At 32.2% G+C, this 23,542-nt stretch overlaps 1 protein-coding gene across 5 annotated transcripts in view; it reads right to left on the reverse strand.

Annotated features, from left to right (window-relative positions):
• The window catches only part of SLC16A7 (solute carrier family 16 member 7), a 234,774-nt gene that overhangs the window by 86,846 nt on the left and 124,386 nt on the right, over positions 1-23,542 (reverse strand). For all 5 annotated transcript variants that reach the window (XM_051962900.1, XM_051962899.1, XM_051962901.1 and 2 more), the window contains one exon: positions 125-370. In XM_051962900.1, the coding sequence (XP_051818860.1) occupies positions 125-341 (217 nt within the window). In that variant the 5' untranslated portion in view covers positions 342-370. The remainder of the gene's footprint in view (positions 1-124; positions 371-23,542) is intronic.

Here is a 23,542-nt window from a genome sequence, read left to right on the forward strand (position 1 = left end):
TTTGTTTTTAAGAGAACATAGAATACAACAAATCAGTTTAAGACAATTAGACTTTCAAAGGAATACAGTATAAAACGGATATTACCAATTGAATAAGAAGGCTATTTGTTCCAAAAAATCTTACCTCCTCCATACATAACAGCAAGCATAATGGATGATATCCATGCTATTTCACTGTAGGAAGAGTGGAATATCTCTTGAATTTCCTTGAAGAACACTGTGATGGCTTTAGGAAATGCATAGGAAAATCCAATGGAAATGAAAGCTCCAAGCACCACAATCCAGCCCCATCCTCCATCTGGGGGTGGATACTGAGGGGGACCACTTGCTGCTGGTGGCATTTTGGTGTCCTTTGCTATGATTCAAATAGCTGGAAAACAATATCAATGATAAAAAAAATCAGAAACAATATCTTAAAATTATCTTTTAATTTCCCATAACTCTTTTATTAGAAAGACTAAAAGACAAAAATAGTATTACCTAATAATACTGAATTTTACACTGATTACTCTGCTCTTGTAATATTTAAACATTTCAGTTACCAGAAATGGCATATGGCAAACTTATTTGAGAATTGTGTTTCTGAATCTGGTAACCTAATAAAATTTAAGTGATTTACTTTGAATTTAAAAAAAAGAAATACTTAATAGAAATTAAAAATATCTGAATCAAAGTAACAGTTATAAAACTAAGATTTTCTTAATCCTAAATTTACAAAAGAAAAGGAGATATTCATTTTAAATTGTACTTTACTAACCTAAAAATTATATTTTTATGTTTTGGAAAAGGCACAAAAGCACAAAGCAATGCTGATGAATTGTATATTATTAAACTTTCCAAAACTAAAATTTTGACCATTTTTATTAAATGAAAATATTCAATCATTTCAGACCAGATCTTTTACCAAGATCTAGACATTTATGATTACATGAAATTAAGTAAATGTTAATATACTTTCAAATTTAGTTTAGTTTAGCACCTTTTATAAATAATGGATAATTTATATGTTATTTAATTGATTAATCTACATATTATTTAGCTAATTGTATCCTTCAGGTCAAGCAGTAAAATGATTTTGTTAATATGTTTAGGGATATTCAACCTCAGTTTTATTTTCTATATGAACATTAAAAAAATACTTTTCTTCAGGAGAAATATACAGAACTGTAGATTCTCCTAAAAGGACATAGCTTGAATTCTATTTAGTTTCACAAACATCTTAAAGCTTATCAATACGTGGATGGGTGTGTGATTTTAAAACATACACTGTAAATGACATTTAGTAAAAAAAAATCAAGAAAGATACATTTTATTTGAATTGCCTTAGTTTTCATTATCAATATTGCTTCTCCAATGTCGAATGTAGTAATCCTCCTCCTCATCCCTGCATTTCCTCCTACCCCTCAGTTAACTTCTTTTAACTTGCAGATAGTTTTGAGTTCTCATATCCTGCTCCCTTCCCCCCATCCAATTTTTTCCCCATTCCATTTGTGGAGATTTATCAATGGGAATGTTATTACTTGTGGCAGGAAGAGCAACCTAATGCTTCAAATGTGTCAATGCCAATTTATTTTGTCAGAGATTGTCTTTAGAGGCCTAACAGTAAAGCTAAACAAATTGCTATAATAATAGAAACAAGTGGAGTTTTTGTTGTTGTTATACATCTAAATATGTACAAGGTATTTCCAGTAATCTTCAAGTCACCCTCAGGGATATGGGGTCAAATATTATTTTCCACATCAGAGTTTGCTTATTTGCCCAATGATGAAACATGAAAGTAGCTTCTTTAGTAGCACAAGATAGGAAAGTAAACATTATTCCTGCAAAAGCTTTTAAAGGAGCCGCACATCCACAAAGGATTATTACAGCAAATTATGATTATTATAGCAACTATAGTAGTATTTATGACTCATGATGCTTTTAACCAGGAAATTTAAAATCACTCAGTGTGAAGTATTTCAATGATTTATGGAGAGTAGGCAATGATTATTATCCTCATTTTACAGATAGATGTTGAGATTTTAAAAGAATTTATTTTTATTCACAAAAGTTTCACATGCCTGAGAAAGGAGGATTATAAATATATTGTACTTGAAAAGATGAAAGTAGTTAAACACTGTTGACCAGTAACATTCCAAAAATAATCTTTCTTCCCATCTTTGTAGATACCCTGTCAATTCTCTTACTACAAATTTACCTGTTCAATCTCTTCCTCCTTTGTTCTTGAACCTTTTCCTCTCTTCTTAAAGGGGAAATTCCCCAGGGTTCTCCTTCTAACCCTCTTTTCTTCTATTAATATTCCCCACCATAAAATCCCATTTACCCTAAGGCTTCAAGTATACTTTCTAAACTCAAGCCATGAGTTCAGAACTAGCATCATCTACTACCTACAGTATATAGAACAACTCTATTACGTGGGGAACACATTAATTGTCTAGTATATCCTGTCCTTGGATTCATTTATTTTTAAAATATCATATATTTTGAATGAAATGTAATCTCTTTAAAGGTGCATACTGGTTTTAGTGTTGTCTTCATACACTTAGCAACTAAAACAGTGTTTTAGATATAGAAGCGTAAATGTTTTTGTTTGTTTTGTTTTGCTTTTTTTTGAAATTCAGTGAACCTATTAATAAAAATATTTCTTTAGATTATGCTGCATAAGAAAAGTAATTGATACTTCTAGCTTTTAGGGGAGTCAAATTAATTTTTCTTACTATTATGTGTCACATTTTTTGATATATTTCTTTATAGGGGAAACATATTAAAACTGTAGGATCACATAGCATGTTTCCTTCTCTCTTTCCAACTAAACAAAAAAGTATCATCTTTTTTCCTAAATCATTTAAAAAGAATGAAAGAAAGAAAAATAAGGATTGATTCAAAAAACATACTCTTGTTTTTTCAGACTCTCCAGGTCTGAGTAGACTCCATAAACTGGTTAAAAGAGAAGGGCAAATCTAGCACCTGGAAGCAATCAAGCAAAGAAAGAATGCTGCAAGATACAAATCACTGTCTATGTATAGGAAATGGTGTGGATTAACAATTCCAATCTCAATTCTCAAAAATAAAAAAAATATCAAATCCTCATTATGAATTGTACTTGGTTAAACACTGTAGAGAATGGGGCAAAGAGACATAGAAATTAATACAGAATCAAAGTCAATATTTCCTGAAATATTTAAGTTGAAGAACCCTTAGAATGATAAGGAAACCCTAAGGATTTTCTCCAACTGAAAAGGCAGGTGTCACAGTGTTTTCTACATTTGAGAACTTCTTTTCAGCCTCCAGATGACTTATATGATCCTTTCAAACATCTATGCAAAAAAAGGAATTAAATATTATACTTCTATGCCCACACTTTGCTGGCATGATCAAGGAAAAGCACAGATAAACAAAAAAAAAAAAATGGAAATAGGTTGGCTTTATTGCTAATTTGGAAAGAAAGCAATGTGTACCAAAGGAAAAAGGGCAAAATGGATAAAAGAAAATGCATTTCCACATTTTAAAGATCAAAGCAAACTATGAAAACTACAATAAATAAAAACAAATATTACTAAATGTAGTGGCATTATGGAGTTACTACTCAGTATCCTCTACAGTTAAATGACTTACTTTAAAACTTCTGTTAATAAAAAATTGTAATAAAATTAATCATTTGTAATCACAATTAATCATCAATAAAAATCATCGGCCAGAGTCTGAAATTATCAGAAAGCCAAATTTTTCATATGCAAATTGTAAATGCTTAAGCACCTAATTTAAATCAAATGGGTAATTTGCTACAAGTGAGAAAATAACTAGTAATGCTCATCTTTATTATTGTTTGTCAAGTTTATAACACGCAAAAATTAAAATTTTTAAAAATGTTAAATTCCTCTCTATGGGAATATATTTGGAAGACAAAACCTATCCCTACTAAATGCTACAAAAGTGAAAAGGAAGCCGTCTCTAGCAACAAGGTCAAATGAAGAACTGTAAGTGAAGACAAATCGTGTCTCCTGGTATCATGCACTGCAGATTCCAGTCAGTCACGATCAGTCTGGTAGGAATGCTTTTTGCCAAATGCATCATTAATATTCTGTGATCACCAACTGCCAGAATCAACCATCAATACAACAGCATATAAAGAAATATTGTGAAGAGGTATTTATATCTTCCTCATGTTCACAGAGCTTCCATTTTTGCAGATTGCTTTTCCCTGAAAACAGAATAGAAAATTATTATTTTTAAAGACAAATTTGTTTGGCCTTTGCCTTCAATATGCAAAGTAGCCTCCTGATTTAATGAGAAGTCAGCAGATTGAGAATGGAGTATGAATATGAAAAATACATCATTAATTTATGAAAAAATAAGAGAATGACAAAGATAGATGCTGATTATAGATTAAGCCAGTTTAAAAAGCAAAAACAAAAAACCTCTCCTGTTTAGACAATCTTTTCTCTATATAGCTATTATATATGTAAGTATACATATTTCTGATTGCTTGAGGCTAAAAAAAGTTTTACATTTTTCCAGAAATGTGCCAGTGGAAACTTTAAAGCAATTGTATATGTTATATGGGTTTTATACTGTGATCAGGATATAAGCATAGTTATTTAAGGTTTAAACTCCTCACCTGGAAATTTTTTTTGTGCAACTATAAAGAAAAACAAACTGTCTTTTATTACTCATTTATGAGTTTAAACTAAATTTTTGGGTTTTTTTTTAAATTTTAACTATTGTGAGGATTTAGAAATATTACCATCTGGTTTATTTTATATTACCCACAAAAAAAAAGATAACATAATTAAAAAATCTTTAATAAAGGCTTTCAAATTATGTTATAAATATTAATGTTTAAGCACACTAATAATCTCGGTCAATATTGCTATTGTTTTCATTTTTCAGATAGGAAACTAAGGCCATAGCAAGGTTAAGTGATTTATCGAGGTTCACACAATGAATTAGTGGCAGCACTGGAAATAAATCCTATGAATTTGAATTCTCTGAGCTATTAAAGTATGCCCAGGAATATTAAAGTAGACTTTACTCTTTGTCTTTTCTAGATTATTTTAAAGCTTCCAAGTCCTTTTATGCATTGAATTTAATTCTCTTATTATGAAAACTGTAAAGTCAGAAGGAAAGGAACTAAAAGGTAGAATGACTTTTTTTTATGTCAAAGTCATAAAATCTTTCATATCCTTTTATATACCTCTACCTTATCATGAGAGAAAATACATAAGTATATTGTTGTTGTAACTACTTTTTTGGGTTTTTAAAAAAATTTTAACTATTGTGAGGATTTAGAAATATTACCATCTGGTTTATTTTATATTACCCACAAAAAAAAAAAGATAACATAATTAAAAAATCTTTAATACAGGCTTTCAAATTATGTTATAAACTCCATTTTTTTCCATAACACTTTAAAACTCTGATGCTTAATAAGTATTTATTGAACTATATATTGCCTCATTATTGAAATATAACAAACTGATTTGATCAAGTCAATAGTTAAGATTTCACTACATATATGTGGTAGAAAAGTAACATGATATAGAGAATTGAAGGCTTATGTTAAAGTCAAGAAGACCAGAGTTCACATTCTCTTTCTGGCATATATTGGCTATGTGAATATGGTCATAACAATTCACAGCTCCAAAAAACTCAGTTTTAGAAGCTAATCTGAGTTGGTAAAATCCACACCTGAAATTTTCTTTACTCATGGATATGAAAGTCCAAATAATAATGTGTGTTTGTGCATGGTGGTGGATATGAGGGACATATGGAATTAGGAACACAAATAATTGAAAGCTTGGAAAAAAATTTTCTTTTAGTTATAATAAGCATTTGTTTCATGCCACTTGAGTGTGTATTTCCTCTGTCCCAGTTTGACTGGATTTTCCTTGTTGATAATTAGGATTAGCTTGAGGACTTAGGTGAGGCCCTAGGACCTATGGGTCCATCCTGAAGGATAGCAGGACTAGTCACCTCCAGCTCTGCTAAATTTGGATATAATTCCTTAATCTTAGGTAAGGTAGTCCACAAGAGCTGTTATTAACAAACCCTTTCCTTTTGGACTCATCAAAATATGATGAGCAATCTGAAAAGTCTAAGTGATAAGTTTTATATCCTAATGGAAACAGTACTGACCAGGGGCATGACAAAAGCAAGTTAAAGATATTTGTGATAGCCCATTGTTAAGTTTTCACTGTATTTATATCTCACAGATCAGCCATCAACATAAAACAGTTTTCAACTTATTGTTATGTTGATTTCTAGACTTAAATGTTAATAATTAAGATAAAATTAAAATGTGGGTACAGGTAGAAAGATATATATATATATATATATATATATATATTATATATATATATATATATATATATATATATACCTATGTAGAGAGATAACTATATGCCAGACACTGCTAAATGGTTTAGGAATCCAAAAAAAAAACCAAAACAATAAAAATAAGTTTCCTTCCCTCAAGGAGCTCACATTACAGTGTGAGGGGTAGTGGAAGGTGAATAAAACACCATGCTAAAACAACCATACATACTTAGATGTATATAGTGTAAATGGGTAGCAGTCTTGGAGGAAAGACATCAGGACTGAGGGGTGGGAATGGGGAGAAAAAGGAATAAGGGTTCTTGAAAGTCCTCTTGTCAATGGTGTGATTTGAAGAAGGAAAGAAGCCAGGGAACTTGTCAAGTTAAGAAGAAAAGAATTTTACAGTCATGAGGGATAGCCAGTGAAAAGACATAGAGTTAGGAGACAGAGTGCCATATGTGAGGAACAAGGCTATATAATAAAATAGGCTGAGGGGAAAAATCATAGTAAGTCTGGAAATGTAGAAATGGACCAAACTGTGAAGGAAATTTAAAGACAAACAGAGAATGAAGCTAAGAAGTCACTAGAAGCAGAGGTCCTCAAACTTTTTAAATAGGGGGCCAGTTCACTGTCCCTCAAACTGTTGGAGGGCTGGACTATAGAAAAACAAAAACTATGTTTTGTGGGCCTTTAAATAAAGAAACTTCATAGCCCTGGGTGAGGGGAATAAATGTCCTCAGCTGCAGCATCTGGCCCAGGGGTAGTTTGAGGACCCCTGCAACTAGAGTTTAATGGGGAGCATGGAAATGGGAAGGTAACATGGGCAGGTGGCACTTTAGGAAAATCACTTTGAAAGCTGAATGGATAATGGAATGGAATGAAGAATAACTTGAGGCAGAGACCAACTTAAATGTTACTGCAATAGTTGAAACATAAAATGATAAAGATCTACCTAGGGTGGCAGCTATATGAATGGAGAAAAATGGATGCATATAAGACCATTTGTAAAGGAAGGAATGCATGACTTGGAAATATATTGGATAAGTAAGGTGATTGAGAGTGAGGACTTAAAATACTGAGGTTATAATTTATGGAAAGTTGGAGGATAGAGATGCCTTTGATAGTAATAGGGAAGTTTTAAAAAGGGAGATTTTAAGAGGGTATAATTAATTCTATCTTAAATAATTTGAGTTTGAGATTTCAACAAAATATTACTTCACAAAGTCCAATAGTTATTTAATGACATAAGACAAGAGGTCAGAAGAATGGTTATGGTTGCATAAAAAAAGGAATCATATGTATAATAATGATAATTAATTTACTAGAGCTGATGGTATCATCAAGTGAGATATAATAGTGATTAGAAAAGAGAGTCAAGAATGGAAACAAAATGGCAGAGAGTAGACAGGTCTTTGAGCTTCTTCTGGCTTCCCTCAGATCAACACTAGATCAAATCTCTGAACTAACTGGTTTTGGAGTGAACTTGGAACTCACAAATATTTGGAGTGTAACAAATTTCCAGCAGAAGATATTTTGGAAGAACTTTAGAAAAAATCTGTTTTAAGTGTGTAGCTGAGTGCAGGCATGAGGAGGTTACACAGGACAGAGTGGTTTCATGTATTAGGGAAATCTATCCGAAGGCTCTTAGCCAAAATACAACAGTGTTGGCAACTCTGTCCCGACTCAGAAGCCAGTGGATCAGCAAACTAGCTGTGAGACATCCAACACAATTACAAAAGGCAAATAGTAAGCCTCTAAATCCCCCAAATATTGTGGGACTTGTACATGCCCACCAAGCACAGGAAGGAAGTGAGCAGCCCAGGACAGCTTGAAGCTGTCATCAAGAGGAAGCTTGGGACAATCTCCCCTTTGCCCTAAGAGCAGACCTCAATCTTTAAAAATGAACAAAAAAGCAAAAAGATATCTGACCACAAATAATTTTCATGGAGAGACACAAGAACAGACCTCAAACCCTGAGGACACTAAAAGCAAAATGTCTCCAGATGAAGCCTCAAAGGGTGATGAGTTGTTTTCTATCTCACAAAGCTTTCTTGGAAGAATTCAAAAAGGATTTTAAAAGAGTTAGAGAAAAAATGGGGAAAAGAAATGAGAATTTTACAGGAGAGTTTGGAAAAGAAAACACAGAATTTTTTTTTAAATAATTATAACTTTTTATTGACAGAGCCCATGCTTGGGTAATTTTTTACAACATTATCCCTTGCACTCACTTCACACAGAAATTATTTCAAGAAAACTCCTTAAAAATAGATTTAGTGAAGTGGAAAAAGCATGTAATTCCTTACAAAATGATTTGATGAAATTGAAAAAGAAATCATCTTGTTGAAAAACAAAATTTAAGAAATGGAAAAAAAAAATCTAATTAACAAAACAACTCATTTAAAAGTTTAATTTCCCACTTGACAAAGGAGATAAAAAAACTAAAGAAAATAATTCACTAAAAATTGGAATTAAACAAATGGAAGTGAATGACTCAATGAGACATCAAGAATCAATCAAACAAAACCAAAAAAAAAAGAAAAGATAGGAGAAAACAAAATAATGCCTCATCAGAAAAATGACGGACCTGGAAAACAGATCCAGGAGAAATAATCTAAGAATTATTGCAATACCTGAAAACCATGATTTTTTTTTTTAAAAAAAAGACCCTAGATAATATTTTTCAGGAAATCATCAAGGAAAAGTGGCCCAATATCCCAGAACTAGAGGATAAAATTGTTATTGAAAGATTCACAGATCACCTCCTGAAGGATGCCGCAAAATGAAAACTCCAGCGAGTTATATTTCAGAATTATAATATCAAGAAGGAAATATTGCAAGCAGTCAGAAAGAAACAATTCAAATATCTTTTTTTTTTTTTTTGGTGTTTTAATTTTTTTTTAATGTTCAAAACATATGTATAGATAATTTTTCAACATTGACCCTTGCATATACCTTGTGTTTCAGATTTTCCCCTTCTTCCCCCACTTTCTCCCCTAGATGGCAAGCAATTCAATATATGTTAAACATGTTAAAATATATGTTAAATCCAATATGTATAAGCATATTTATACAATTCTCTTGTTGCACAAGAGAAATCAGATCAAAAAAGAAAGTAAATGAGTAAGAAAACAAAATGCAAGCAAATAACAACAAAAAGAGTGAGAATGTTATGTTGTGATCCACATTCAGTTCTTACAGTCCTCTCTCTAGATGTAGATGGCTCTCTTCACCACAAGATCAAACAATTCAAATATCAAGGAGTCACAATCAGGATTATCCAGGACCTAGTAGCTTTCATTTAAAGGATCAAAGAGCTTGAGACATGATATTCTGAAGAACAAAGTTGCTTGGATTGCAGTCAATAGTCAGCTATCCAACAAAATTAAGCATTATCTTTCAGAGAAAAGGATAACTGAATTTCATTTATTTCTTATGAAAAGACTAGAGCTGAACAGAAAATTTGATTTTCAAATACAAAACAAATACAAAGAAACAGAGAGAGAAAGAGAGACAGAGAGAGAGAGAGAGAAGCACAAAAAGGTAAAAAGGAAAGAAAAAAATGTTATAAGAGGATCAGCTGAGGGACATTCATAGTTAATGGGTGGGACTTGGATGAAGATCGATCCAACAAAGGAGACTGAAATAGATTTTAGACAAGTATTAAGGAAACTGGGAGTATTATAAATACTATTACAAAAACCCTAGAAAATCCAGAAAAAGAGGGAGATCAATTAAAGGAAACAGATTTTTTTTAAGAGTATTGAGAAAAGTTCATTAGATTTGACAACTTAAACACAACTGTGAACTTTGAAAGAGCAGCTTGCTTGACCCAACCTACTGGCACAATGACCTGCACTAACCTAATAAAGAAAGCAGCTTGTCCATCAGTACACCACACCCAGAAGTTAACTTGGCAGGAACTCAACAATGAGAAAATTACTTTCAGGTCCAGAGGTACCTTTTAGCTGCACAAGTTTCCTGAATATATGCTTTTCAATCCATTTTCCCAAGGGACAGAGGATAATGAAGGTTTTTAAGGTAATGGTTTGAACCTATATATTTTATAAGACAGCACTTTGCTGTAACTTCTCTGTAAATATTCATTTCTAAAAGTTAATGTCATTTGTTCGATTGATATGGGGGTACGCTAAATAGAGATTTATGAACAATTGTATTAGAAGACTAGAATTATCTCTAATATTCTGAAACAAGCAATTCAATACATTTGGGGGTCTTGGGCTTATAGGGGAAATGGGGGCTGAGAAATTGATTCCAAAAGAGTTGCTGCAATTATATATGGCAGTTCATAGTTCCTTATACTATTCTCTATTCTTTATAGCTTGAGATATTTTTGATTGTTGAATTAACAGTAAAATTTTGACAAAAAAGAAAAAATAAATGTTTATACATATGATGTCATCTGCTTAAAAAGTAATTATTATTAGAGTACCAACCCTGAAGTCAGGAGGATCTGAGTTCTCATCTGGCCCACACACTTAACACTTCCTAGCTGTGTGACCCTGGACAAGTCACTTAACCCAATTGCCTCAGGGGGGGAAAAATAATTATATCACATGAATTTATTTTAAAGAAATCTGACACCCTTAGAAATTTCTTAGAACAAGTAGAAAAATAAGTATCAATAAAAGTGGTAAGGATACATAATAAAAATTATAGACTTTTTTTTTAAGGGAAAAGCACAAATACTGTTTTCATTTGTATCATTTTCAAAACCACACATTTAACTATGTTAACGTGATAACAACTAGCCATTCAATAGTCAAATCTTAAAATAATCTATGTCACTAGCTCCAGAGTCTTTGTTTCCATGAATATTTTGGTTAGCTTCCATTGCTCTATATAAAAACACTAAAATGCTTTCCCTTTAAAATACTATGAAAATGTTACTTTGAATGTCAGATCTATTGGAAGTTGCCATTTAAGTTTAAAATTAAATGAATGACTATCCTACTAGAGGAGAAACCCAGCAAGGAGGAAGCAAATAAACCTGAGCCATACTATTACATTGTTCTTAGTTATGGCCCATGTGATGTTTTTACTTAGACAATGGCTCTGATTTAAATCATACTACTTCAGCAAATAAACTGTAAATGGTAAATAAACCCAATTCAAATGTATCATAAAAAGGTAACACAAAATCACCGAGATCATTTAATTTATAGTCAGAAGAGTCATGACTTTGAGTTTTGGCTCTTAGATACTAGCCATAAGTATATATAATCTCTAAAATACTATAGACATATGAGTTATTATTTTGTGAAATCCTGTATTGAAAAGAACAATATAAAAATGATTCTAAGGCAATCAATTCTAAGGCCATCCTATGTATGTACAAAAATATATTCTCATAGAATATACTAGGGAATGCTGTTGCAAGCAACAAAGGTCTTTAAAGTTTAAAGAAGTGTCCTCTGATCTTTTTGAGTATGGCAATCTCTTTCTTTTTAATATCAACAAATTTCACAGACTTCCTACCATACACAAGATAACTATCATACTATTAATATACATTGATAAAAGTCCATGAGATAAAAATTTACTGAGAAATCAACGATTCAAGGATGCTCATTATCAATAATACTATTCAGTATTGTACAATAGCAATAAGAGAAGGAAAAGTAACTAAAGGAATCAGAATGGGAAATGAGGAAATAAAACTTTGTCTTTTGGGCAGACTGTATGATGATATACTGGGAAAATCCTAGAGATTTGGTTGAAACAATAATTTAGCAAAGTAGCAGGATTTAAAATATACTCACTTAAAATATCAGCATTTCTCTGTCACCAACAAAGTCATGCAAGAAACGATAGTAAGATATTTCATTTAAGATAAGTGTAAAATAATTATAAACAATATACAATATTATAAGAACAGATTGGCAATGTACTTTTTATACAAATAAAATGAAATTTAAATATTAATAATTTAATAAATTGGTGAAAAACTAATTGTTCTTAGGTAGGCCAAGTCTACAATAAAAATGGCAATTTTATATAAACTAATGAACTTATTCAGTGCCATCCCAAATAAACTATGAAAAATTATTTTATTAATCTAGAAAAAAATAACACAATTCATTTGGAAAAAGAAAAGTTCAAGAATATCAAAGGAACTAATGGTATTGGGGGGGGGGGGAGCGAGATATAAAGAAGATCTGGCAGTACCAGATCTTAAACAGTATTATAAGACAATAGAAACCAAACTCTTTGATAGTGGCTATGGAACAGAATGATGGATCAGTGGAATTAGATTTATAATACATAGTAGTAAATAATTATAGTAATCTCACATTTAACAAATGCAAATATTTAAGCTTTTGAGATAAAAGCTCCCTATTTGGTAAAAATTGTTGGGAAAACTGGAAAACAGTTTAGCAGGAACATGGTACAAAACATCGATCTCATACCATTTACCAAGATAAGGTCAAAATGGATACAAGACCTAGGCATAGAGAAATATACTTTAATTAATCAGATTTTTGGATAACAAAAGAATTTATATATAAAAAAGGGAAATGATTGGGGCAGCTAGGTTGTGCAGTGAATAGAGCACCAGCCCTGAAGTCAGAAGGACCTAAGTTTAAATATGACCTCAGACACTTAGCACTTCCTAGCTGTGTGCCCTGGGCAATCCCAAATTGCATCAGGAAAAAAAAAAAGGATTGTGGAATATAAAATGGATAATTTTGATTATATTATATTAAAATTTTATTGCATAAACAAACCCAATGTAGCCAACATTAGAAGGAAAATGGAAAATTGGGAAAGGGGAGAGAAATTTTATAGTCAGTTTCTCAGATAAAAGACTCATATCTCAAATACCAAATAGATACACACATGCACACATACCCACATGAATCAAATTTATAAGATATGAATCATTATCCAATTGATAAATGGTCAAAGGATATAAAAGGCAGTTTTTGTAAAAAGAAATCAAAGCTATAATAGAATCATATGAAAAAAAATGCTCTAAATCTTTATTAGAGAAATGCAAATGAAAACAACTCTGAAGTACCTTTGAGGTATCGACTAAATGACAATGGGGGAAAAGACAAATGTTGGAAAGGATGTGGAAAAATTGGAAGACTGATACACTATTGGTGAAACTGTAAACTGATCCAACCAGTTGGAATGGTTGCCAAAGAGTTATAATGTTATATATATATAATAGCTGTAAAATATAAATGACTCAGTGGCTGTCAGGTCCACGCAAAATAATAAATGTTAAGTGCTTTGCAAATGTTTTTGTGCTGTATAAATTCAAGCTGCTATTTACTTTATTATCACCTTTGCTATACTGAATCCTGCTGGCTATTTTATTGAAGTTAAAGATTAATGTAATAGTGATTAGAACAAAGGATTACTTCTAAATAACTTCAAGGATCCTTGGTATCCTAAATCCAAATATTGGAAGTCACTGGTTTCAAACAGGAGTTTTAACCTTTTTGTCCTGTAACTTTAGAGAATCTGAAGGAATCTATGGATCCCTTCTTTGAATATTGTTTTCAAATGCATAAAGCAAAATAAAGCAAATACAATCAATCATTAGGAAAATAACATATTAAAATACATACATATACACATAAACACATGTATATATTTTAAAGCATATTTCAATATATATTGAATATATAGTGTGTATATCAATATTTCATATGTGTATGTATATATATTTATGTGTATAAAAGACCTAGTTTAAGAACCCTTGATCTACATTATTTATTTCCTCCAGTGTGAGCTATGTTAATCCAGGGCTCTCTCTCTGCAGTACTGCCTAAACCCAATTGGGATCCAGACAAGGGGCTTGTTTAGTGCATAACAGTTCCCATAGACCTTTACTATCTACATTAAATTTTTAAAAATCATTCCAGGAAATCTCTCCTTAGAGCAACAGATTAGTATAACTGAATTTTACTTTACAAAATAGATTTTTAAATGTGCTTTCATATGTAGATTGAGGGGAGGGAATATCAAAATGGGGATGTAATGTAAGTAGGGAGGTTGCTGCACTAAAGGAAACCTGAAGTGACTTCTCATAATCAGAGGAATTCCTTTTTAATTTGAATAATCACTTGTTTCATCTGGTTCATTAAATTCATATTTTCATATATCAGGGTAACATTGACAATCTTTCAAATATTCAAGACAATTTGGAGTAAATTGTATATATTTAAATAAAAGTGATTAAAATAGCTGTCACTTCTTTTTTGCTTAAAATAAGTTTAATATGATTAGAATACCATTCTGCCTTTATAAAATTACTCATGAGCAGATATTATCTTCATCTCATTAAACTATTTTATAGTTTTATTCTCTGATATACTTAAGTCTCTGTAAAATGTGTCATCATCATCATCATTATCACCATCACCACCACTACCATCATCCTCATCATCATCATCACATTTATGTAGCAAGTTAAGATTTTCATTTTTTTCCCCTTTAGGTTACTTTATTTGATACTCACAACAATCTTAGGCTGTAGGTGCTATTATTGTACTAATTTTACAGTTGAGGAAAATGAGGCTAAGGGATGTTAAGTATCTTGCCCAAATTCCCATTAAATATTTCTTTTCTTTTCTGCTGAGGCAATTGGGGTTAAGTGACTTGTCCAAGGTCACACAGCTAGGAAGTGTTAAGTGTCTGAGGTCACATTTGAATTCAGGTCCTCCTGATTTCAAGACTGCTGTTCTATCCAGCTGCCCCTAAATATTTATTAATTCCTTATATTTTATTAATATCCTTGCAAATAGAGAAGGAAGCAGTGATATGAAAAACAAAAATCTCCTTTCCCATCTAAATTTACTAATCTTTCTAAGAGTAACTTAGAAAGTCCTATATATAAAATGAGATAGCCCTTCAAACCACTTGTGACAGCTCCAATACTGAAGAACCAAAACAAGTAAATAAATAAACCAGAACTTTCATATCTTAAATTCATTCCCTCTTTTTGTTTAAATTTTGTGTAGAATCATTATTTAAAGGTATCTGGAGTCATTTTGGAGTCAATTTGTTTAGAGTCATTATGTAAAAGTAGTTGGAGGGGGAGAACTCAGGCAAGATCCTTCCTTTACTCTTATCATGTTGGTGCTGCTTTGAATGAATTTAGACTCTGAAATTACTATTTGCAAGGTACTGAACTAGGCCCTAGGTATACAAATATTAAAAACAAAAAACACACCACAATTTTTTTTCCCGACACTTGCCTTATTATTAGTCTTTTTTAGAGTCTTATAAATAATACACAGCAGAGATAGGAAAATAAATATTACTAAAGGTAGAATAAGATAAATACAAATTATAAATACCTTACAAAAGACTATAGAAAATTTACTGGGGAAAGATTAAAAGTTATGGATGTATTTAAAGTTATGGATGTATTTAAAACAACAATGGATACACTTAAAAATTCCTGTCAAAAGAATTTAACTTAAAACAACAATAATTAGGAAAACAAAATTTTTCTGGAGGAAAATCTTTTAAATAGTTTGGAACAAATTTCTAAGGAAACATATGTCTATAATAAAAAAACATAAAACATTGAGAAACCTTTGTCATTTATCTTCAACTTTTCATCAATTTACTCTGTAGCTTTGTATGGACAGTGGTGGCAACTCTAAAAAGTAGCTTTCATAGTTGGAAAGAAAATTTGAAAAAAACACTGGGCAAAGGGATGGGGGTCGTGAATGATCATGGGGTTGAAGAATAGGGTATAGATTTAAAAAAAAAAGAGCACTACTACTCCATATGGAGTCCAACACAGAAACTAACAACTGATCCTTGAGTTTCAGCCTTTCTTACCATTAATGGACCAATTTGGTTTTCTTTTCTCTCATTGATTCCTAAGTGACTTTCCACATGAGATCAATTCATGCTTCCTCTATGACCTAATTAAAGGGAACTTTAGTTCACTTTTCTAACATTCCTAATCAACTAGAAAGATCTATACAACTCACTGTAGGTAATTTACTCATTCCTAAAGCTAGACTTTTCTGTCCATCAAGCAAAAGAAACACCTCAAGAATAACAAAAACAATGTATTTTATGTGATGCCCTAATTTCTAAAAGCACACCTGTATCTTTTTTCTTTCATGCTTCCCTCCTTCCCTCACCTTGAATTAGAAAATGGATTTTTTTTCACCCACCACCAGCTGTTACTTGACAGAACTATTGGTCAAATGTACCTAGAAGGGTACTCTTAAAGGATCTGATGCTATCAGTTACAGCTGAAGACAACCAGAAAGATCTATTGAAAAACTCTAAGGCTAGTATTTCTTAATGATAGAACAATGCTTTGACCAACTAATCAAAGAGAAGTTTAAATAGGGTTCACTACAAGCATTATAACTAATTAAGAGAGGGACAGGGCAAAATGAAAATTTAAAGAGAATAAAGAAAAGAGAGAACAATAAAATGTAGCAGGATCTTTGAACTTATTTTATTTTTGTGTACTTTTTCAATACATTTGGTTTTCTCCAAATCTTATATGTTTTCTTTTGTGAATTTAAAAATGTTTCTACGAAGGTGTCCATAGGCTTCACAAAACTGCTCAAGGGAGCTGTGAACCCCAAAAGAACCTCTGCTCTATAAAAAGATCTGACACGTAAAGGAAAGAAATTCTAATTTTTAATCATCCCTGGCTATTAGGAGTCTTTGCTAACCAAATTTCTAATGTTAATCAAACTTTTTAATCCTGATTTTAAGGGAATATTAAAAATAGTAGAATAATTTTTATAATATAAAATGATATATCACAATTTAAAACTGTTAGTAAACTGGCCATCTAATGTCTTTTCTCTGATCAATGTTAGTTTCTCTCCCTTCTCTCAATATACTTAGTATATTGTCATTTCTTTATGATACTCATCTCTTAAAATATTTTATTTAATTTAATTTAATATTTGTTGAATCCAAACTACATGTAAAGAAATGTTAAGGAACTTATAGCAGGACTTTCTAATAAGGATTTCCCTACTACAGAGTATAATAGAATTTATTTCTTATTTCCTACTTAAAAAAATAAATTTAGATATCATTCAGTGTCCAAAAATAGCATTGTACTACTTGTTTTTCATTATCATCCCTTTATTTTTCAGAGTTTTTTTTTAAACTAGTTAATAAAGAACTTACATTTGTGCACATTTTTCCCCTTTTGTATATTATCCTGGACTATCCTATGACTAACAAACTTTATTTCAGGACATGTTACTGATTTATTAAATTAATTCTAATCTTACTCTCTAAGGTGTGTGAGACAACACCCAGAATGACTAGTTTGAAGGGCCCTTAGAGGTCATAAAAATGTTTCTTTCCTTTATCCAGCACAAAAATGTTGACTAATGGTAACTCTAGAATTACCCCCATTCCCATTTACCCTCTGAAAAACATCACAACTTATATTATCAATAATTCTCGCCTAACGTCTATTGTCATATCCCAACCATTTATTGGATGTCTGAGATCTGGATATACCATAGACATCTCAAACTTAACATGACCAAAACTGAATTCAATATTCTCTCTGTCCTTCTCTAATAGCTTTCCTATTGCTATCACTACAACCTTCCCAGTCAAAGAGGTTCATAAATTAAGTGACATTTGGACTTGTACACATACGCGCGCACATACACACAGACACAGACACAGACACAAACAAAAAGACAAAGAGGGAATACACATACATGCAGAGAGAGAAAGAGGAGCTACGGGGGGCTGGGAGGGAGGGGGAGAGAGAAAGACAGACAGACAGACAGACACAGAGACACAGAGAGCGAGAGAGAGAGAGAGAGAGAGAGAGAGAGAGAGAGAGAGAGAGGAGAGAGAGAGAGAGAGAGAGAAAGAGAAAGAGAGAGAGAGAGAGAGAGAAAGAGAGAGAGAGAGAGAGAGAGAGGGAAGAGGGAGAAAGGGAGAGGGTGATTGTGTTTCTTAGGGAAAGTATATTTGAATGAAAATGTTCCAGTACCAGATGAACTGCAGTCCTGTCCAAATAGACACAAGGGAAGTTTGTCTTTTGATCAGTGGTTGTAGCTATGGTTTCTGATACTGTCTCCACAACACACGGTAGATAGGAATTCTCTGGCCAAGAAGTGTAGTGGGCCAGTCTTGTGAATCAGCTGCTAAAGTTTCATAGACCTTAACAGTTACAGACTGCCTAAACCATGTTTTGGTAAAAAATGATACTTTTCTTTTATATAAGATTTTATAGTTTTGAAAGACCTTTGAATTTCATGAATAGATTTAATTATTTTTGCCAAATTAAAGCATTAAAATAGTTTTTAACTCTATTTAAAACAAACAAAATAAGCCAAAAAAAAGATAAATAGGAGTTCCAAACAGTTAAATATTTCATCTTTGAAAGATGACAGAGAGATTCTGTATTGCACAGATTGGAGAGAAGTGGGGGAAGGCTAGGGTTTTTTGTTTGTTTGTTTTTTATTGTCAAGGATGCATAATAAATGTAGACCTGCAGGTGAGAGGCAAATGATATCTTTTGTTCCTATTCAGTTTTATTTGCATATTAATCAGAGATGATTGAAATTAATTGTTTCCAACATTACAAAGTTCCTATGGTTTTCTTTTTCTTTTGGCAAAGCTATTCAAAATGGGTCAAGGATAGGGCATAGAATTCCATATAAGAGACTAAACAGCATTTTCAAGGAATTTCTAACTCTAAGTCAGAGAGGTCACAAAACTGGGAATACATATTTATTATCAAAGACAAGCAGTCAAAATAATAGAAAACATATTAATCTAGAGTACTTTGCCAAGTTTTTGTTGGCTTCACTTTCCTAGATATGGTTGTTTGTAGTTTTTGCTGTGCATTGAAAAACTATCTGCCTTCTCCCCTAGTTAAGAGGGAGAAGGAAAAGGAGGACAGGGAGAGATAGGTTTAGAAGATCTTGAAGAGCTGTAACACTAAAATTGAGGTCTGAGAACTTAGAGATTTAGAGATGTCCAGAACAAAAGATAAATCCAGAAGAAATGACCAACCTAAAGAAAGAATGAAAGTATGACACTCATTAGAGAATAATAAGGAAATAACCAGAGGCCACCAAAAGTCCTGTAGCATCACAGATTGGACTACACAAATCCTTCATATGTGTCTTCCACATATGTTCCATGGTAAATATGGGTTTTTAGCATATGTCATAGTATATTTATTTATTGCCAAATGTGGAGCTTGTAAATGTGTCCTCCTTGCTCCCAAACTTTTTTTTCTAAAATGCATCCCCAGTTGGTAGTATGATAAGTATAGAAATGTGTGCATGTGTATTTGTGTTATATATTTCATGGTGGGGAAAAGGGCCACTTTTTCTTTTCATTACATTATTTAATGTTTTGTGTCCTCCAGAGGAAAGGCAAAATTAAACACATTGGTATGGATTTCAAAACTATTATTTGAGTATATCCTAATTCATATCCTTGAATCTGGAGTAGTTTTGGGGAGTGGCACATGTGAGAAGTGTTAATAAGAGGGTGTGCTCCAGTTTATTATATTGCCAGTAAATAGCACAACCACAAATTGAATTCATAGTCCCAGTGTTCTTTCTACCCTATCATATCTTGTCTAATATCTGTTCTCTGTTTATAATAACCTTACTTCATTTTATATGACATCTGATTGATACCTGGCTATTGCCTATTCTTCAAATATGTCTTAATCAGTAAAGTTCTGTTTTAAGTGTGTCCCTGTTCCACTAACTTCATCATTAGAGATATGAACATGTCATTTTTGTCTACTGTGTTGAGAGATGATGAAATAATAGTAGTTCATATATATTTATGCAGTATTTTAAATGAGAATGAGATATTTGTAAAGAACTGGAACACAGCAGGTGCTTAATGATGAATAATAGTAACTCATATTTATATAGTATTTTAATGCGATAAAATTAAATGATATTTATAGTTCACATAGCATAGTATCTGGCACATAGCAGGCACTTAATAAATGAAGAAATAATAGTAGCTCACATTTATACAATATTTTAATGAAATCAAATGAGATAATATTTGCAAAGTACTTAGTAGAGCCTAATACCCAATAGGTATTTCATAAATACTTATTCCCTTTTAAGTTTTAAATAGGCTTTCCTTGAAATGTCCATTATGATGGTATAGAAGAGACTGCATTCTTGAAGGATATGACATCAGATTATAAGCTGTAGGAGTCTTTACTCAGCAAGAAAAACCTCTAAGTAAAGGCCCGGCAATGAACTGTATGTCTTTAATTTGAGGACTAGTTAATGATTTTAATATCAGAAAGACTCTTCAAATTTTCCACTTTGATTAATCTTCTAACAAAAACAACAAATAAACACTATCTGCTGAGGTAAAGATTTGAAATCTATTTTGGTAAAGAAACCACACTGAATTTAAAGCTTCATGAAAGATAGAAAAAAATATGTAAGGAACACTAATAAAAATCAGTTTGAAAAGAAACAATTTCTCAGATTAAAAAAGGAGAGAAAGAATGTTTTGAGAAAATGACAAAACACTTCCTTCCAAATAAATATAATAAGAAAACCTGTCTGAAGGGAGAAAACTGGCTGAGTTAAAGATGGCTGTATTGTACGGTGAGCCATTAGCTTATTTGTAAATTTCACTGCTATCAGAATTTTTACACTATAGCTAACACAGTTGAAGGATTTTATAGGGATTATTGGAAACAAATCTGACTAAAAGGTTGGTTTTTTGAGTATAATGTCATGATAGAAATGATTCATTGCTTACTAGTAGACTCTGATCTGGAACACTGAAACTTTAAAAGGGGTAGAAGACCATATGAAGAAAGAAGTAAAAAGAGTAAAAGTAGAGACTAGGAAAAGTTGCGCAGGAGGCAAAAAGAGAAGTTACTCATAAAACATAGAATACAAAGATGAGAGCATGTAATCAAACCTGACAGATAGGTTTTGGGTGGGAGTTGTGATGATTAAAAAAAGAGGTAATTCCTTGCTGAGAACTGATAGTGTCACTGTGATTGATTTTGTCCAAATAGGAAATATATTGATGGGGAATCAGGTACTAGAACAATAAAATTATGCCTCACATCCTTAGAGAGGGAGTTCAAGTGGTAGTCTCTTGTACATTTAATGATACATCACACTAACTTACTGAAGTGGTAGGGTAAGAAGTCAATTCTAATTCAGAGAGATGAAGGAAAGTTGAAGTAATGTGCTATGTGTGGACTACATCAGCCAGCATTTGTTCCACTATACTGAACTGCCAAAAGATGACTATAACACTTGTTCTTAAATTTTTAACTTAAATTTTATCTTTTACATTAAGTCCTTTTCATACTGATCTCTCCCTCTTTTGCAGTGTTATGTAATTTAAATAACATCATGTTACTTCAATTAACAGAGCCCTTTCACATTGGTCCTATAGCAATATTCAGTGATATTGGAAAATTGGAGGAGATTTGGAAGGAGAGGCTATTATTATTGGGAGACATCTTGCTCTGATACCAAAAGCAGGTGTATTTGTCTACCATACTCTTCTGGAAGAAGGTGGGACAAGAGAGGTATCTAGAGAGCTAGGAACTCTTTATGATTGGTCATATATGGTAATTTACGATTAATCCCAACATTTTCAAAGTTTAGATTCCAGAGGGTAATAGGATCTTGGTTATGACCTCGATCCACAATAAAGATCAGTGATTGTACACACAATCATCATTTTCATTGCTTCTCTGTTCTTGATGATTCTCTGGACCATTGTCACCTCTTTACGTTGTGAATAAATGCAAAAATTTGACATTACCTATCATATGGACAATATGGTTTAGATCCAAATTTGTTCTTTCAGAAGAGGGGAATTAAAGATTAGAATTTCTGATCTTTGTTCTTCTATATTCAGACTATACTTTTAGAGTGATCATCTGAATTGTTGTCCTTTCCTTGTCTTTGTGTCTCAATTTTCCTTCTTAAATTCTGCCTATGCTCGTGTCCTTAAAATTCTAAGGTCAGGATTGTTTAGAAAAATAGTCCATAAATTACTTATGTGATAAGTCTTCTAGAAGATCTTTATGACTCCAGAGCCAAGGGATGGGATAAAATAGGAACAATATTTCCTAGGACCATGCCCTGAATGCTGAGCTAGCTTTTTCCTAAGACCTTATTGCATGCAGGTTCAGCTAGGTCTTTTCCTTAAAAGACAATGAAACTTTGCTTGAAACTTGAGTAGTCATGAGCCACTTTAGGATGTTGATTTCACTTCCTGGTTACCCAACTGAAAAAAAAGGTAAGAAATAATTGCATCTTTTCTGAGTTTTCTGAATTTCTTATTAATATTTAATCTTGGAGCCTTCATTAGATCATTCTGTATTTCTACCATCTAAATGATTCTTTGCTTATCTCAAATTTGAAAATCACTCCTTGCCAAGATGGTTCATACCACATGTACTAAGCTGTAGCTAGTTTATCTTCAGTTTGAACTGGCATAGCTTCAACAACCTTCTGAGACATAAATTTCTCTGGGTTCAGATCAACAGTATGACCAACACAAGGAAGCTTTGCTCAACTGAACTAAAGTGGTATCTTCACTGAACGTATTTATTGAATATTTTTCTTTTGTATGGCTAGTAAATATTTTGTTAATCACTGAAGATCTATAAGTGTCTTATTATATTCCATTATCAATCCAAGTGATTGGTTTGAATTAGGCTCAGCCCATGACACCTGATTTTCAGATATATCTTTTGTTACCCCTTGGGCCTTCCAATCTGCTTCAGAAAGCAAAAGTGAAACTTTGAGGATGGATTTCACAAGTAAAGGACAGAGATTATAATACAGTAGAAGCTGAGATATGTTTACCCCCTGTCTCTCAGCAATAGATTTGGAACAGTTGGGGTCTTAGTTTCTGCAGCATTCAAATAATTCATTTCAGGCTGGATTAAAGGGACATTCCAAGTGCCCTGATATAAAGTTCTAGAATCCCAGGCGAAGAGAGTTACTAAGATCCCTGAGAAGTAATCCATTGTTCCTATTTGCCCATGTACCTGCGATCATGAGAGTTACCAAAGTTTCTACTATTCTCCTTAAATCAATTGTCAGTTAATTGTATATGTCCCTTTTCCATTTTATGTAGACAGGGTTAATGCTAGATTAAGAGATGAACTTCCTCATCAGCTTTACTGTTGCTATGCTATGACTAGTAGACTGTACAATAGTGAAATCTACTCTATCCTAAAAAGGGCAGTGGG

Source organism: Antechinus flavipes, chromosome 5, assembly GCF_016432865.1.
Source record: "Antechinus flavipes isolate AdamAnt ecotype Samford, QLD, Australia chromosome 5, AdamAnt_v2, whole genome shotgun sequence".
NCBI lineage: Eukaryota > Metazoa > Chordata > Mammalia > Dasyuromorphia > Dasyuridae > Antechinus > Antechinus flavipes.